The sequence below is a fragment of the Dromiciops gliroides genome, chromosome 5 (assembly GCF_019393635.1).
Source record: "Dromiciops gliroides isolate mDroGli1 chromosome 5, mDroGli1.pri, whole genome shotgun sequence".
NCBI lineage: Eukaryota > Metazoa > Chordata > Mammalia > Microbiotheria > Microbiotheriidae > Dromiciops > Dromiciops gliroides.
Window position 1 is genome coordinate 187971284 of NC_057865.1, and position 18485 is coordinate 187989768.

The 18485-nt window shown below is 38.9% G+C and overlaps 1 protein-coding gene and 1 pseudogene across 1 annotated transcript; both read left to right on the plus strand.

Annotated features, from left to right (window-relative positions):
- Positions 1–446: 446 nt before the first annotated feature.
- On the plus strand, positions 447–1171 carry LOC122727407 (annotated as a pseudogene).
- Positions 1172–6215: 5044 nt separating this feature from the next.
- LOC122729904 (60S ribosomal protein L37-like) lies at positions 6216–6509 on the plus strand. The gene has a single exon (XM_043969040.1). It carries the CDS (start codon positions 6216–6218, stop codon positions 6507–6509), a length of 294 nt encoding a protein of 97 aa, XP_043824975.1.
- Positions 6510–18485: the final 11976 nt, after the last annotated feature.

Sequence of the window (18485 nt, forward strand, 5' to 3'; positions counted from 1 at the left end):
CCTCTCAATAGAAGTGGGTGCTATTGTTATCTCTATTTTACACATGAGGAAACAGAGGCAGACTGAGGTTAAGTGACCTGATCAGAATTACATAGCTATCTGAGGTAAGATTTCCATTCAGGTCTTCTTGATTCCAGTTCCAATGCTCCATCCACTGCACCATGTAGATGTCTGAATTGAACTCAGGGATTACATTATAGATAAAACAAGGGAAGATACTATTATCTTTCTAAATTTTTACTTACATCAATCACCTCTTAATTCTTTTCCCAGAGGGCATTTCCATTTTTTTCTTTGAAAAAATATTTGTTATACAGGATGGCTCTGTGGGAGAGAAAGGAAGAAATTAGGGTGAAGTAAAAAACAGAATATATCAAGAAGGATATTATTATTTTTTTTAAGAAGGAAATTTTCCGCTTTTCCCGGCTTGTGACCAGTAAGCAACTATGAACAGCAAAGTCTCTCGAGACACTCTCTACGAAGTTGTGCGAGAGGTCCTGCATGGAAACCAGTGCAAACGCAGAAAGTTTTTGGAAACTGCGGCGCTGCAGATCAGTCTGAAGAACTACGATCCCCAAAAGGACAAACGTTTCTCAGGCACCATCAGGCTTAAGTCCACACCCTGACCTAAATTTTCTGTCTGTGCCCTGGGAGACCAGCAGCACTGCGATGAGACCAAGGCTGTAGAAATCCCCCACGTGGATATTGAGGCCCTGAAGAAGTTGAATAAGAACAAGAAATTGGTCAAGAAGCTGGCTAAAAAGTATGATGCCTTTTTGGCCTCTGAGTCCCTGATCAAACAAATCCCTCGAATCCTGGGCCCTGGTCTGAACAAAGCCGGCAAATTTCCATCTCTGCTCACCCACAATGAGAATATGGTGGCAAAGGTCGATGAGGTTAAATCTACTACCAAGTTCCAGATGAAGAAGGTGCTGTGTCTGGCGGTGGCTGTTGGCCACGTGAAGATGACAGATGATGAGCTTGTCTATAACATCCATCTGGCTGTCAATTTCCTGGTTTCTCTGCTAAAGAAAAACTGGCAGAACATGAGGGCATTGTATATCAAGAGCACCATGGGCAAGCCTCAGCGGCTTTATTAAATCAGCATGGTGTTAATGTTGGAAACTGCTAATGAATTAATAAATGGTGGAAGCTGCTAAAAAAAAAAAAAGAAGGAAATTTTCCTTGATAAATCAAATTAACAAATACTTGCAGAGTTTATACTATCAGGCAGTGCTTCCTAATGGGAAATAGGAGGATGGGGAAGTAAAGATGATTCAGATTTGAATTTAATGTAGTGTGTGATTTTGGACAAAGGATTTTATTTGTTGTTGTTCAGTTGTTTCAGTTGTGTCCAAATCTTCTCGACCCCATTTGAGGTTTTCTTGGCAAAGATACTGGTTTGTCAGTTCTTTCTCCAGCTCATTTTACAGATAAGGAACTGAGGAAAACAGTGTTAAGTGACTTGCCCAGGGTTACACATCTGTAAGAGTCTGAAGTCAGATTTGAGCTCATGAAGATGAGCCTTTCTGACTCCTAGCACTCTACCCAACCAGCACTGCCCCTTGGACCAAGGATAGAGTGATCAAATAATAAAATCCTAAAGTTGGTCAGGACCTTGGAATTTGTTTAGTTCAACTTCCTCCTTTTAAATGACTTGCCTGAGGTCACACAGTTGTATGTATCACAAAAAAGTAGAAAATATTGAATATATTTCATTGTCCTAAACTGAGTTTCGAACCAATAGCTCACAATAGCTCATATATACATACAATCCAACTTCTTCTTCTTCTTTTTTGTGAGGCAATTGGGATTAAGTGACTTGCCCAGGGTCACACAGCTAGTAAATGTTAAGTGTCTGAGTCCGGATTTGAACTCAGGTACTCCTGACTCCAGGGCCAGTGCTCTATCCACTGTGCCACCTACCTGCCCCTATCCAACTTCTTGAAAGTTGATAACCCCCATCCCCCAATTTTGTAAGATAGGTAAGGATAATGCAAGTATCATCTTTCTTTTACTGTTCTTTTTGATGTTGTTATTGTTCCAGGTGAAGATGGGACAATATTATAGTAAATAGAAAAAACTGGCACACCAGGCCAAGTCTTTTGGATGCTTTCTACTATAGGAAATTAGCTCACTGGAGTAGAACTGAGGCAAACTACTAAATTGAAACCAAAGGGATGTAGTTCATTCATAAGGAAGAGAACTTTCAGTCAATAAACATTTATTAAGTGCCTACTATATGCCAGGTGCTGTGCTAACTTTGGTGGTGGCATTTAACATGAAATTCTGGAAAGGACTTTTGAAGGGATGGCTCAGATGAGTTTATGCCTGGTAGATGACACCTGAAGGAAAATTTTAGCCACATGTTTCCAGGAAGTTTCATAGAGATTCTTTACTATCCTATCTTTTGTAGAAATATTTGTTTCTCTCCCACAAAAGAACATATTTTTGAGATACGTGTATGCTTATCAGAATTAATCTAGGCTCTTGCACTGTGACCATGGACAAATGATTTATTTTACTAGACCTTAGACATCTTTCTTTCTTTTTTGTGGGGCAATGAGGGTTAAGTGACTTGACCAGGGTCACACAGCTAGTGAGTGTCAAGTATCTGAGGTCAGATTTGAACTCAGGTTCTCCTGAATGCAGGGCTGGTGCTTTATCCATTGTGCCACCTAGCTGCCCCTAGGTTTCTTATCTCTAAAATGAGAGGCATAGGATTGAATAAATAAAAATATATGCAAAGTAATTAAATACAAGTTAGTTTGGGAGGGAGAGCATTAGCAGTGAGGGGGAAGGAAGGTCTGGAAAAATTTCATGCAGAAGAGGTGCTTGAGTTGTATGTCCATGGAAAAGAAGGACTCTGTGAGGCCAAAGTAAGTTGGGAGTATATTTCAAGCATGAGGAATTCTAAAATCTTGTTAAATATTATGATTCAGTAGGCATGTTCTTTATTTCTTGTTCTGAGTCATCCTTGACTATGACCAGGAAAGTTAGCGTAATGACTGAGTTCTGTTCATTGCTGAAGACAACTTAAACAGCCTCTTGGTTCCATTCTATTTACCAGCCCAGCTCCTGCCATAATTCTCAAACAGCATAAAATGGAGGGATGAGCTCCCCTCCACCTCTCTCCTTTTCAGGTCCAATTTACCGGACTCAGTTGTACAGGGTGAGTAGAATGGGTTTTATTTTCCTCGATCATACTGCTCTCTACTGGCTGTCTTAAGCATTACCAATGAACTCAAAGAAAAGTAGACTTTGAGCCTTTGAAAATTATTCTTTGATTGGACATTTATCATCCACACAAAAGGTTTCTCTCCTGATCATTTATTTTAAAAGACCAAATTAAAGTCAAGTAGGTACAAATATGCACAAACCATTGTCTGATTCTTCTATGAGTTTATAAGGAGCACAAAAGGTTTTAGAAAATAAATCCCTTTGATGCTTTCCATTTGTGAATCACCCATGAAAAGTTCATGAGACAGATCAAAAGCAAGTACTATTTCATAATCTCGATTTTAATAAGGATTAATATAATCATAATGTTTTACTATTGTGTAGCTCGTCAATATTTTTATAAAGCACTCTCAAAACTATGATCTCATTGATTCCTCAAAAAATTACCCTTATACGTGGTGTTAACCTGAAAATTAATGAAACGATATAGGAGAAATAAAGTCTTTAATTGGGGCAGAGGAGCTATAACTCAGAATATCGCAAAGCAAGAATCCTAGGAATACTCTAAGATGGGGACAGAGGATAGGTTTTGTATGGGGTAACAGAACAGAGGGAGCTATAAGACTGTCCTTGGGAAAGGTAAGTTTCTCACTGACCAAAACTACTTAATGTAAATGAACCTTTTTACATAATAACCTGAAGTCCAGGAAGTAAGCTTGGGAATCCCTTCGAGGGGATTGTTTGTTCTGGGGAGATCCATAAGTCAATCAAGCATCTGGAACTGACAAAGACCCATCAGCCCCAGGCAATTCATTGGCCTGGGAATGGGGAGCAGGTGGGGATCAGTCAGTTCTCAGCAAATTGTCTTTATCAATGGGAATGATATTATCTCTAATTTATAAATGAAGAAATTGAGAGTTAATTTATTTTCCCAAATAGGGAAACTAGGAGGTTAATAGGAGGTTAATTTATTTTTCCAAATTCACATAGGTGAGTGGGGAATGAAATTCAGGTATTTTTCATTCTTACTCAGAAAGTAACTATGCATTTCTTTTAAATATAGTCAAAATTATATTGGTCTAAATCTTCCAAATTAAAAAGAAAATTAGTTTTATTGATTCTTTGTTTTTACACCAAGTCATTTCCAAAGATCTACCTCAACCTGCCTCCCAACTCCAACTTTTTCACTTTAGCAAAAATAACTTACACAGTCAGATATCTGACAGTTTTCCCCTCTCTATGTCACTCTTTAGGAGGGAGTTTCATTTTGGGTATTATTCAGAGTTGGCTTCTTTTCAGTGTTCTTTTCACTTAAATGATTGTAGTCATTGTATACATATATATCTCCCATTTGATATGTTGATGAATTTAATCCCATTGATATGAGTAATCTCTGTATAGGTGAATGGTGGTACAATGGAATGAACAACTGGATTTGGACTCAGAGGTCTCGAGTTAAAATTCTGCCTCTACCACTTGCTACCTATGTAACAAGATACTTAACCTGTCTAGGCCATGGCTTCCTTGTGTGCAAAAAGAGGGGATTAGATTAGATGATCTCCAACATCCTTTCCAGCTCTAAATATATGAATCAATCCATGCCTTCTCATCCTCTGTGGCTCTTGTGCATTCCCTACTCCCAATCTCCCCAAATCATTCACAGATCGGTCTATAGCTTTAATTCTATGAAGACTGGTATTCCATGACTCTCAACCATATACTATTACTGGAAAAAAAAGACGTGCCTTCATTTTAAGGAGAAATTTGGGACCAAAGATAACAGTTAGTAGGGTGTGACTGAAAAAGTATTTTTCCTTACTTTGTATTTCTATGGAACACATTGATAGTTCTACTGGTTGTTGTCCATATATATATAATTTTTTTTGGTGGGGCAATGAGGGTTAAGTGACTTGCTCAAGGTCATGCAGCTAGTAAATGTCAAGTGTCTGAGGCTGGATTTGAATTCAGGTCCTCCTGAATCCAGGGCCAGTGCTTTATCCACTGTGCCACCTAGCTGCCTCTTGCCCATATATTTTCATACCATTTTCTTTTTCCATAAATTTGCACAGTGTATCATCCATGCCTTCGAATAGAAGTAGCTAGGTTATGAAATGGGTACGAACCATGGGCCTGGAACGAGGAAGACAAATTCAGATTTGACCTTAAGCACTAGCTGTGTAACTGAGAAAGTCACTGAACCTCAGTTTGCCTCAGTTTCCTCAGCTATAAAATGGGAAAAATAATGGCACCTACCTCACAAGGTTGTTATGAGGATCGAATGAGATAATATTTGGTTTTTTTTGCAGGGCAGTGAGGGTTAAGTGACTTGCCCAGGGTCACACAGCTAGTAAGTGTCAAGTGTCTGAGGCTAGATTTGAACTCAGGTCCTCCTGAATCCAGGGCCAGTGCTTTATCCATTGAGCCACCTAGCTGCCCCCAATGAGATAATATTTGTAAAAGAGCTTAGCACAGTACATACTAAATGCTTTCCCCCCCTTTCTAGGAAACTCTTCCTCACGTTAGCCTCTTGGAATCTTTAGCTTCTTTCAAAGCTTAGGGCAAGGGTCAGTTCTTCTATAAGGCCTTTCCTGATTGACACCTCTTTCTTTCCTGTTCATATAGTATTTTCACCAAGCCAAAATTATTTTAAATTTGTTTCATATCTATCTGTCTGTCATCTATCTTTTTTTTTTCTTTTTCTTTTCTGCAGGGCAATTGGGGTTAAGTGACTTGCCCAGGGTCACACAGCTAGTAAGTGTTAAGTATCTGAGGCCAAATTTGAACTCGGGTCCTCCTGCTCTATCCACTGTGCCATTTAGCTCTCCCTATCATCTATCTTTATTCATCTGTGTATTATTTTCTGTGTACCTGTTATTTTAACCTCAATAGAATGTAAACTCCTTGAAGGCAGTAACTGTTTCATTTTTGTCTTTGTCTTTCTAGTACAATCCCTTGCATATTGCAAGCACTTAATGCCTACTAGATTGAGCTGAATTAAATATGCAGGTTCTCTTTGGTCCCACAGCAGGAGGAAGATGAGGAAGGGAATGGCTTCGTTTGGGAAGCACCAGAAAGAGACGCACACTTTGTGCCATCTCTGTGGCTCTAAGGCGTATCATCTTCAGAAGTCAACCTGTGGCAAATGCGGGTATCCTGCCAAATGCAAGAGAAAGTATAATTGGAGTGCAAAGACTAAGCAACGCAACTCTACTGGTACTGGTCGAATGAGGCACCTAAAAATTGTCTGCCTCCGATTCGGGAATGGATTCCGTGAAGGAACAACGCCAAAACCCAAGAGAGCAGCTGTTGCGGCATCTAGTTCATCTTGAAGATTCAACTGTTTGTTAAAATAAATGCCCTGAATCAAAAAAAAAAAATGCATCACTTGCTAAAGCTGTAAGTGTTAATAAGTGAGCTCTGTGGATGACACATCCAAAATTAATCCAGCTCAGACAACAGATATTCTTCATCCACTTGGTTTAAACTTTGGATAATTAGGACTTACTTTTTTCAGTGTCTTTTACAAGGTTGTACCTAGAGGCATTCCTTGCTAGAGTAATACTAAAGCTTGATGCAATCGAGCAATGTCATTTGAAAATAAGGGCATTTGAAGGACCTTTATATCTAGAGGGAACTCTTTCCTTAAGATTCTGCCCTGGAGGGGCAGCTAGGTGGTGCAGTGGATAAAGCACTGGCCCTGGATTCAGGAGGACCTGAGTTCAAATCCGACCTCAGATACTTGACACTTACTAGCTGTGTGACTCTGGGCAAGTCACTTAACCCCCATAGCCCTGCAAAAAAAAAAAAAAAAGATTCTGCCCTGGAGATCCTTCCTGATCATGACAGACTCTTGGTAAGCATACATTTCCCTGTTAGAAGACTTATTCAATAAAAATAATCAGAGTGATTTAAACAGTTATCTCTTTAGTTATATCTTATGAAGATTTTTTTGGGGGGTGTGGCGATGAGGGTTAAGTGACTTGCCCAGGGTCACACAGCTAGTCAAGTGTCTGAGGCTGAATTTGAACTGAGGTCCTCCTGAATCCAGGGCTGGTGCTTTATCCATTGCACCACCTAGCTACCCTGAAGAATTTTCTATGATTTTGACAGAGGCATTTTGCTCAAGTGAAATATTGTAAAAAAAAATACAAACACAAGGGGGCAGCTAGGTGGCACACTGGATAAAGCAACTGCCCTGAATTTAGTAAGACCTGGGTTCAAATCTGGCCTCAGATACTTGACACTTACTAGCGGTGTGACCCTGGGCAAGTTACTTAACCCTCATTGACCTGCCCCCCTTGTGTTTGTGTATATCTATATATCTACAGAGATATATAGATATACACAAACACAATGAGATTTTATATTTGCTGTACCTTTTATTCACTAGCATGACTAGACAGTATGGTCTGTAGAATATTGTTTGCCCAAGTCCATCCTTGGCAAAAGATAGCAAAGTCCATCTATTCACTTTACTTGCCTCCATCAAGAATATCCTTAATATAAGTATGGGTCATTCTTTTTTTGTTTGTTTGTTTGTTTTTTTGTGGGGCAATGGGGGTTAAGTGACCTGCCCAGGGCCACACAGCTAGTAAGTGTCAAGTGTCTGAGGCTGGATTTGAACTCAGGTACTCTTGAATCCAGGACCGGTGATTTATCCACTGCACCACCTAGCTGCCACCCCCAGTATGGGTCATTCTTACAAAAATGTTTCACTAATAGAAAAGTAAGCATATGGATTGATAGTTACTGACATACTCTTAGTAATTTTTTTTTTTTTGGTAATAAGATCTAATATTTTCAAGCCTTTGTTATCTTTCCTTTTTTCAGATGTCTTGAGAATCAATTCCTCAGTACTCCTAAAATTGATTCCCATATCAGTAATGTTATTTCCTGTCCATTAACATATAATCAATTTTATTTTATTTTTTTAAAAAATTGTTCACGAAGTTCATGACCAAACAAGAGATAGAGAATATTATGAAATGCAAAATGGATGATTTTGATTACATTAAATTAAAAGGTTTTTGTACAAACAGAAGCAATGCATCCAAAAGTAGAAGGGAGGCAGAAAGCTGGGAAACATTTTTTTTTTTTTACGGGGCAATGGGGTTAAGTGACTTGCCCAGGGTCACATGGCTAGTAAGTGTCAAGTGTCCAGATTTGAACTCAGGAACTCCTGAATCCAGGGCCGGTGCTTTATCCACTGTGCCACTTAGCTGCCCCAGGAAACAATTTTTTATGGCCAGTGCTTCTGATAAAGGCTTCATTTCTAAAATATATAGGGAACTAAATCAAATTTATAGGAATGCAAGTGATTCTCCAATTGAGAAATGGTCAAAGGCCATCAACAGGCAGTTTTCTGATGAAGAAATCAAAGCTATCTCTTGCCATATGAAAAAATGCTCTAAATCACTATTGATTAGAGAGATGCAAATTAAAACAACTCTGAGGTACCACCTGACACCTGTCAGATTGGCAAATTTGATAAAAAAGGAAAATAATAAATGTTGGAGAAGCTGTGGAAAAATTGGAACACTAATGCATTGTTGGTGGAGCTGTGAACTGATTCAACCATTCTGGAGAGCAATTTGGAATTATGCCCAAAGGGCTATAAAGTTGTGCATACCCTTTGACCCAGCAATACTACTTTGGGGTCTTTTTCCCAAAGAGATCATAAAAAAGGGAAAAGGACCCACATGTACAAAAATATTTATAGCTGCTCTTTTTGTGGTGGAAAGGAATTGGAAATTGAGGGGTTGTTCATCAGCTGGGGAATGGTTAAACAAGATGTGGTATATGAATGTGATGGAATTCTATTGTGCTGTAAGAAATGATGAGCAGGAGGAGTTCAGAGAATCCTGGAAAGACTTGCATGAATTGATGATGAGTTAGATGACAGAACCAGGAGAACATTATACACAGTATCATCAGCATTGTGTGTTGATCAACTGTGATAGATTAGATTCTTCTCACCAATACAACGGTACAAGAAAGTTCCAAAGGACTCATGATAGAAAAGGCTCTTCAAATCGGGGGGGGGGGGGGGAAGAACTGTGGAATATGGATGCCATACTATTTCTTTTGTTTTTGGTGCTGTTGTTTTTCTTTTTTGAGGTTTTTCCTTTTTGCTCTGATTCTTCTCTTATAACATGACTAATGGGGAAATATGTTTAATGTTATTATATACATCCTATATCAGATTATCTGCTGTCTAGGGGAAGGGGGAGGGAGAAAAATTTGGAATTGGAAATGTTATATAAACAAATGTTGTAAACTATCTCTACATGTAACTGGAAAATAATAAAATACTTTAATTTAGAAAAATTGTTTACGAAGTTCAATGCCATCTGACTCTCTTCTTTTTTTAATCAAAAAGTATTTTATTATTTTCCAGTTACATGTAAAGATAGTTTTCAACATTTGTTTTTATAAGATTTTGAGTTCCAAATTTTTCTCCCTCCCTCTCTTCCCCCACTTCTCCCTAAGACAGAAAGCAATCTGATATAGGTTATATATGTACATTTTTTTTTTGCAGGGCAATGAGGGTTAAGTGACTTGCCCAGGGCCACACAGCTAGTAAGTGTCAAGTGTCTTAGGTCGGATTTGAACTCAGGACCTTCCGAATCCAGGGCTCGTGCTTTATCCACTGTGCCACCTAGCTGCCCCCTAATATGTACATATTTAACATATTTCTTCATTACTCATGTTGTGAAAGAAGAATGAGAACAAAAGGGAAAACCCTCAAAAACAAACAAACAAAAAAGTAGAAACAGTATGGTTTAATCTACATTCAGATTCCACAGTTCTTTTTTCTGGATGTGGAGAACATTTTCCATCATGAGTCCTTTGGAAATGTCTTGAATCATTGTATTACCGAGAAGAACTAAGTCTATCACAGTTGATCATCATACAATGTTGCTGTTACTATGTAGAATGTTCCCCTGGTTCTGCTCACTTCCCTTAGTATCAGTCCATTTAAGTCTTTCCAGGTTTTTCTGAAATCATCCTGCTCATCATTTCTTATAGCACAGTAGTATTCTATTATATTCATATATCACAACTTGTTTAGTCATTCCCCAATTGATGGGCATTCCCTTGATTTCCAATTCTTTGCCACCACAAAGAGAGCTGCTATAAATATTTTTGTACCTGTGGGTCCTTTCCATTTTTGATGATCTATTTGGGATACAGATCTAGCAGTGGTACCACTGGGTCAAAGGGTATGAACAGTCCCATAGCCCTTTGGGCATAGTTCCAAATTTCTCTCCAGAATGGTTGGATCTGCTCTAATTTTAGTATTCCAATTTTTCCACAGCTTCTCCAACATTTATTATTTCCTTTGTTTTTTGTCATATTAGCCATTCTGATAGGTGTGAAGTGATACCTTCAGAATTGTTTTAATTTTTATTTCTCTAATCATTAGAGATTTAGAGCATTTTTTATATGGCAATAGATAGCTTTGATTTCTTCATCTGAAAACTGCCTGTTCATATCCTTTGACCATTTTTTAATTGGGGAATGACTTGTATTCCTATAAACTTGATTTAGTTCTCTCTCTCTCTCTCTCTATATATATATATTGTTTTGTTTTAGTGAGGCAATTGGGGTTAAGTGACTTGCCCAAGGTCACACAGCTGGTAAGTGTTAAGTATCTGAGGCCGGATTTGAACTCAGGTTCTCCTGACTCCAGGGCCAGTGCTCTATCCACTGCACCACTGAGCTGCCCCTTGTTCTCTATATATTTTAGAAATGAGGCCTTTATCAGAAACACTGGCTGTAAAAATTGTTTCCCTGCTTTCTGCTTCCCTTCTAATTTTGTCTGCACTAGGGCAGCTAGGTGGAGCAGTGGATAGAACATTGGCCCTGGAGTCAGAAGGACCCGAGTTCAAATCCAGCCTTAGACACTTGACACTAGCCGTGTGACCTTAGGCAAGTCACTTAACCCCAATTGCTTCACGTAAAAAAAAAAAGTTTCAAATTTTGGCTGCACTGCTTCTGTTTGTACAAAATCTTTTTAATTTAATGTAATCAAAACCATCCATTTTGCATTTTATAACATTCTCTATCTCTTGTTTGATCATAAATTCTTCTCCTCTCTGTAGACCTGAGAGGTAAACTATTTCTTCCTCTACTGATTTACCTATGGTTTCACCCTTTATGTTTAAATCATGTACCCATTTTAACCTTATTTTGGTATATGGCGTAAGATGTTGGAAAAATTTTGACTTTTTTTTTCTTTTTGGAGGTAGTGGGGTTAAGTGACTTTCCAAGGGTCACGCAGCTAGTAAGTGTCTGAAGCTAGATTTGAACTTAGGTCCTCCTAATTCCAGGGCCACTATCTACTCTACCACTTAGCTGTCCCCATCTGACTCTTTTTATTTATTTATTTAGAATTTTATTTTTTCCTAAATTACATGTAAAAACAAATTTTAACATCAATTTTTAAAACTTTGTGTTCCAAATTCTCTTCCTTCCTCTCTCCCCACCCCCTTTAAGAACTTAAGCAATTCAATATAAGTTATATACATGTAGTCATGTAAAACATTTCCATATTAGTCAGGTTGTGAGAGAAAATAGACAAAAAAACTTTAGAAAAATGAACTAACAAAAAAATCCTGCTTCAATCTGTATTCAGATACCATCAGTTCTTTCTCTGTAGGTGGATTGCATTTTTCATAAGTCCTTCAGAGTTGTCTTGGATCATTGTATTACTGAAAATAACTAAAACTCTCTTCTTTTTGTTTTTGTGTTTATTTATTTGTTTTTTGCAAGGCAATGAGGGTTAAGTGACTTGCCCAGGGTCACACAGCTAGTAAGTGTCAAGTGTGTGAGGGTAGATTTGAACTCAGGTCCTCCTGAATCCAGGGCCAGTGCTTTATCCACTGCGCCACGTAGCTGCCCCCATCTGATTCTCTTCTTAAGAAAGTATTCATGACCTACCGATGAGGTTTCTTCATAGGCTGAAAGCCCAAGTTTCTTTAGCAGGGTATAAATTCCTTACTGGCAAAGGTTATTTCTTCTGCGTATTTATATTTTTATCATCCAGCAAAATACCTTGTACATGTTAGATGCTTAAGAAATATTTGCTGAATTAATTGCATTGAATTCTCTTATTTTTTCCTGCTGAACTATATTTTCCAAAATAATTTTCATTTTTTCCTAAGCCTACCATTGCTTTGAAATCATCAATTATCAAAGCATAAGTTGATTTAATTTGGAAGATTTTATTGATTTCTTATAGACTCTTTACATCTCATCTTCTGAACAAATGCAGACACAAAAGTCTGCAATTCTTCTTTCTTTCTTTCTTTCTTTCTTTCTTTCTTTCTTTCTTTCTTTCTTTCTTTCTTTCTTTCTTTCTTTCTTTCTTTCTTTCTTTCTTTTTGTGGGGCAATGAGGGTTAAGTGACTTGCCCAGGGTCACACAGTTATTAAATATCAAGTGTCTGAATCCGGATTTGAACTCAGGTCCTCCTGAATCCAGGGCCGGTGCTTTATCCACTGTGCTACCTAGCTGCCCCCAATTATTTATTTCTGATACTTATTTTTGCAAATGCTTATTATGAACATTGCAATACACAATGACCAAATTTCCCATTAAATCATGTTTATGCTTAAACCAATTCTTCTAACTCCTTTATTTGTCTCTTCAAGGAGTACCAATGTCAATGGCACCCAGCCAAGCAAGCCCTTGAGATGGCAGATTCATCTCCCATTACACTAATATGATCACATTTCTAATTTTAGAAACTTCCAGTATGTCTCTATTATCTACAGAATAAATATCAAAGACCAGTGGATGACATTCAAAGGCCTTCATAGTCTGTTTCCAAATTACATGATCATTCTCCCACATTGCATTATACTTACCCTTCATTCTTTTATTTTTTTTTTTGTGGGGCAATGGGGGTTAAGTGACTTGCCCAGGGTCACACAGCTAGTAAGTGTCAAGTGTCTGAGGTCTGATTTGAACTTAGGTCCTCCTGAATCCAGGGCCAGCGCTTTATCCACTGCACCACCTAGCTGCCCCACCTTCATTCTAATCAAATTGGATGAGTGTACTTTCTTTCCTCTGAGACTTTGCTCCCTATATTTGGAATGTATGCCCAATCTCTCTCCTGCCTGATTGTGGATATATTACCAATCCTTGAAGTTCCAAATCAACTTCTATCTTCTCATGACTCCTTCACTGATTTCTCTAGCTGGAAGTGATCTCTCCTTCTTCTAACAATGTAATACTCCATATTCATTTTATACTCTTACATTATTCTAAAATTTCTAGGTTTATTTGATGAAGGATGATGAACACCCATATCTGGTAAGGAATGAACACTAGCTCCTTGTTAGAAAATCTTTAGACAAGAGTTTTGAGTCTTTGCTTATACAGGGTGGCCCAAAAGTCATAGTCACAAAGGGGTTTCAATATTTAGTAACTCCTTTATTTTTTGTTTTTAATTTATAATACCTTAGCATCACATATAATATATGTAGAAAATAAAAATATATAGGAAATAAAGAAAAAAATTTTCAAAAAGTTATTAAAACATCAGATCTCTTCATGACTTTTGGCCTACCCTGTAGTTGTAGTGGTGTTTGATTTGTAATAACTGTTGATGCTGATTAGTGTTTTCTTTGATTTACTTATTCTCTAGCTTTAGTTTAGGGCTTTGTGCAAAGGGCCAGGCTTTGTCCTCTGATGTGCTTTTGGGTAAGGTGGTTGGCTCTGCTTGGTCTTGCCCTGAGTTGCCTGAATTCTTGTGCCAACCTCTACCGCATCAGGGTAGGCTCTTATGGATCTTTAAGTTTTAGAGCACTGGCTCTTCAAGGCCCTCTCTCTGGTGTTTCAGAACAGCATCAGGGACTTCAGAGCCCCCAGCCCTAGTCTGTGTTGGTTTGAGTGCCTTGGCATCCTGCTGGTCATCACTTCACAGGTTGCTGCTGTCTGCTGCTACTTCCTGGGAGTTTCAAGCACTCCACCCTTGGGCATTCTGACCACCCTGGAGTTTTCTCATTTGAATAGTTGGGTAACACAGAGGCTATAGTGATGAACTTGGAATCAAGAAGACTTGAGCTTGAACCTTGCCTTAGGGCTATGTGACTTTGGGAAAGTCACTCAATCTCTGTCAGTATCAGTTTCCTCAACTATAGGAATGGCAAAAAAGTAATAGCACCCATTTCACAGGGCTATTGTGAAGGAGTCATACTGAGAGTTCCATAATTTGAATGCTTCAGAATGAAGGTTTCTCCCCATACCCTTAGACCATTATTGCATTGGAGCTAGGTGTCCATGTCATGGAAAACTCAGAAAGGTGGGAGTTAGAAATAATCCAAGGATTTTCAGATTGAGAGCCCCCTGCTAGAAAATTGGAATATCACATCCTTTGGAAAAGTCAGGCTTGTTCACTGAGTACCCACTGATGAAAGCATTTGGTAGGTGGCCCAAGTACCCCACTACTTGGTGACCAAGTTATATACCTCATTCTCTTGCTTATTGATTAGGGGAGAAAATTTTGCAATAAGTTCCATGGATAAAGGTCTAATTTCTAAGATACATAAGAGACTAATTCAAATTTATAAGAATGAGAGCCATTGCTTTGCTCTTTTTTTAATTTTATTTTTGTTTGTTTTTGCAGGGCAATGAGGGTTAAGTGACTTGCCAACGGTCACACAGCTAGTAAGTGTCATGTGTCTGAGGCCGGATTTGAACTCAGGTCCTCCTGAATCCAGGGCTAGTGCTTTATCCACTGTGCCACCTAGCTGCCCCTGCTTTGCTCCTTTTTTGGATAAATGAACATAGGCTATGAATAGGCAGTTTTGAAATGATGTAATCAAAGCAACCAATAGCAACATGAAAAAGTGCTCTGAAATATTAATAGAGAAACAGAAATTAAAGGAATTCTGGGGGTCAACCTTATATCTACCAGATTGGCAAAGTTGACAGAAAAGGAAAATGACAAATGCTAGAAGGACTGTGGGAAAATGGGCACATTAATTCACTATCGGTGGAGCTGGATATGTGTTTTTCTGGAGTGGCTACAGTGATGGGGAGAGCCATGAAGCTGGGGTATGTTTCACAATCAAAACGAATCTGGTCAATAAGCTTGTATGTCTCCCAAAAGGAGTGAACGACAGGCTCATGACAGTGGGATTGCCACTTGTAGGAACGTGCCACACCGCCATCATCAGTACATCAGCTGTCATGATAAATCCTGATGAGATCAAAGGAAAATTTTATGAAAACTTGGAGACTGTCATCATTGATGTGTATATATGTATGTGTAGATAGGTGTACACACACAGAGTGTTTAGAGAAGTCTAGAACCTCTCGTGTGAGGGCTGCCCCATCCCTTTCAGGGCTATTTTCTACCTTTGGTGTCCACCCGATCCATCCAACTCTCACCTGGGCTTCCAAGATGCCATAGTGTGGGCAGTGACCACACTCCGGTAAACCATTTCAGCAGACAGGCTAAACCGGATTGAAGGGAACTGAGGGGTCTCAAACCTGTTGGTGAGTTAGATGGTGTCTACCCAAAGCATGTGAAGACTTCTGGCAGAATGGATGGACATGAAGGCAACTGAAGCAGGTGCTATGGGGAACTTAGATCTTGGTCAGGCATCGAAGATGCCAAGGTCAACCACTGCATCCTGAATCATTAATAGTCATTTTGATTTTTGTCTTGCCACTGGACTTCAGTGACTCTAGAAGAGAGAGTGAGACCAATGACTTTGAGCAATTCTGCCTCCCTTAAATCCAATTTATGCCTGAGTCAAAAAATATCACTGATACCATTTTACCATTTGTATCTAGCTCAAAGTCCTGTGGTGATAGGCAGGTGATGAAGCAGCAGGTGTGAATACACTGTGAGCTATACTTAAAACTCTACACATAGGCAGCCTGGGCCATAGGGCTGGACTGAAGCAGCAGTGGAATTTGGCAGCCCCCGCGTGTCTGAGAAGTCTTTTTTTTCCCCTTGTATCTCTCTTTTTTTTTTGTTAAGTATTTTATTATTTTCCAATTACATATAAGAATAGTTTTCAACATTTGTTTTCATAGAATTTTCAGTTCCAAATTTTTCTCTCACCCTCCCTTCCCTCCCTTCTCCCCAAGACAGAAAGCAATCTAATATAGGTCATATAGGTGCAATCACATTAAAAATATTTCTGCATTAGTCATATTGTGAAAGAAGAGTCAGAGCACAAGGGAAATACCTCAAAAAAGAAGAAATAAAAAACAGCCCAAAAGTAGAAACAGTATGGTTTAATCTGTATTTCTAAACCATAGTTCTTTTTTCTAGCTGTTGAGAACATTTTCTATTATGAAGTTCTTTGAAATTGCTTTGGACCATTGCATTGCTAAAAATAGCCAAGTCTATCCCTATTGTTCATCACACAATATTACTGTTACTGTGTACAATGTTCTCCTGGTTCTGCTCCTCTCAGTCAGCATCAGTTCATGTAAGTCCTTCGAGGTTTCTCTGAACTCCTGCTCATCATTACTCTTCACATTGGTGAGGCAATTGGGGTTAAGTGACTTAGCCAGGGTCACACAGCTAGTAAGTGTTAAGTGTCTGAGGCCAGATTTGAACTCCGGTCCTCCTGAATCCAGGGCCAGTACTCTATCCACTGTGCCACCTAGCTGCCCCTTCACATTGATTTTTTAAAACTTTGTGTTCTAAATTTTCTTCTTCCCTCCCTTCTCATCCCTCCCTATGAAACCCAGCAATTCGATATGTCATACATGTGCAGTTATGCAAAACATCTTGAGAAGTCTTTTTAAAGTACCATACTACTCACCTCCTGGTGTGAGGAAGGGGATAGAAAGGGGTCCTAAAAATTTTCTGCTTGAGCAGAACTAGGAAAACATTGTGCAAAGTGATAGCAGTATTGTCTGATGAAGAACTATGAATGGTTTAACTATTCTAAGCAATACAATGATCCAAGACAATCCCAAAGGACTCATGATGAAGCATACTATCCACCTCTAAAGAAAGAACTGATATTAATTGAACACAGGCTGAAGCATGCTATATTTCACTTTCTTTCACTTTTTTCTTTCTTTTATTTGAGTTTCCTCATACAAAATGACTAATATGGTAGTGTTTTACATAATTGCACACGCACATGTATAACCTATATCTGATTGCTTATCACTTTAAGGAGGGGAAGGGGAGGGAGGGAAGGAGGGATAGAATTTGGAACTCAAAATTTTAAATAAAAATGTTTATTATAAAATGTTCTGCTTCATCCAACTTAACCCTGACCTGCTTGATGTGGTAGGCAGGAACCCTACCTTGTGGTCAAACATTAAAAAAGTACACAAAATTTTGCAAAGATAATTCTACTCAACATTGGTGCATGTAATGTGCACATACTTATGGACAACACAAAATCCAGTAGACCTGAAAGATGAATAGCTCTTGTTGCAAGAAAACTCAGCAGGTATTGCTTCCAAATAGCAGTCCTGAGTGAAACTGAAGTCGGAGCTGGATACAAGTTTTTCTGGAGCAGCTGCAACAATTCGGAGAGCCATGGAACTGGTTTAGGTTTCACAATCAAAGCTAATCTAGTCAACAAGACTATGTTTGCCTACCAAAAGAAGTGAACAATAGGCTCATCATGACAGTTCTATTGCCACTTATAGGAAAGTTTCATGCCACCATTATCACTATGTAAACTCCCACCATGATAAACCCTGATGAAGTCAAAGGAAAACTTTATGAAGACCTAGTGACCCTCATCATCAATATGCCAAAAGAGGACAAGATTGTAATTCTGGGTAATGCCAAGGTAGGCATAGATTATCAGACATGTCAGAGAATCCTTGGGAGCAACAGAGTCAGGAACAGCAACAGCAGTGGTCACTTACTACTTAAGATTGTGCAATCTCATGACCTCATCACCAACACTGTCATCTGTTTATCTAAATGCAATGAAACTTCATAGATGCATCCTTACAGCAAACATTGGCAGTTAACAGACTGTGTTATTGTAAGGAGAAGAGACAGACAGGATGTGAGAGTGCCAAAGACAATGTGTGGCACAGAGTGGCAGACTGATCATAGACTTTTCTCTCCAGGCTAAACATTTGCATTCAACAAAAGCGGCAGGTCCCAAGGCAAGATGATCACCAGAAGACTTAATATTTTTTTGGTTTTTTAGGTGGGGCAGTGAGGGTTAAGTGACTTGCCCAGGGTCACACAGCTAGTCAGTGTCAAGTGTCTGAGGCTGTATTTGAACTCAGGTTCTCCTGAATTCAGGGTCAGTGCTTTATCCACTGCACCACCTAGCTGCCCCCCCAGACTT

Coding starts and splice junctions, on each gene's coding strand:
- LOC122729904 (XM_043969040.1), top strand. CDS start 6,216: ATGAGGAAGGGAATGGCTTCGTTTGGGAAGCACCAGAAAGAGACGCAC.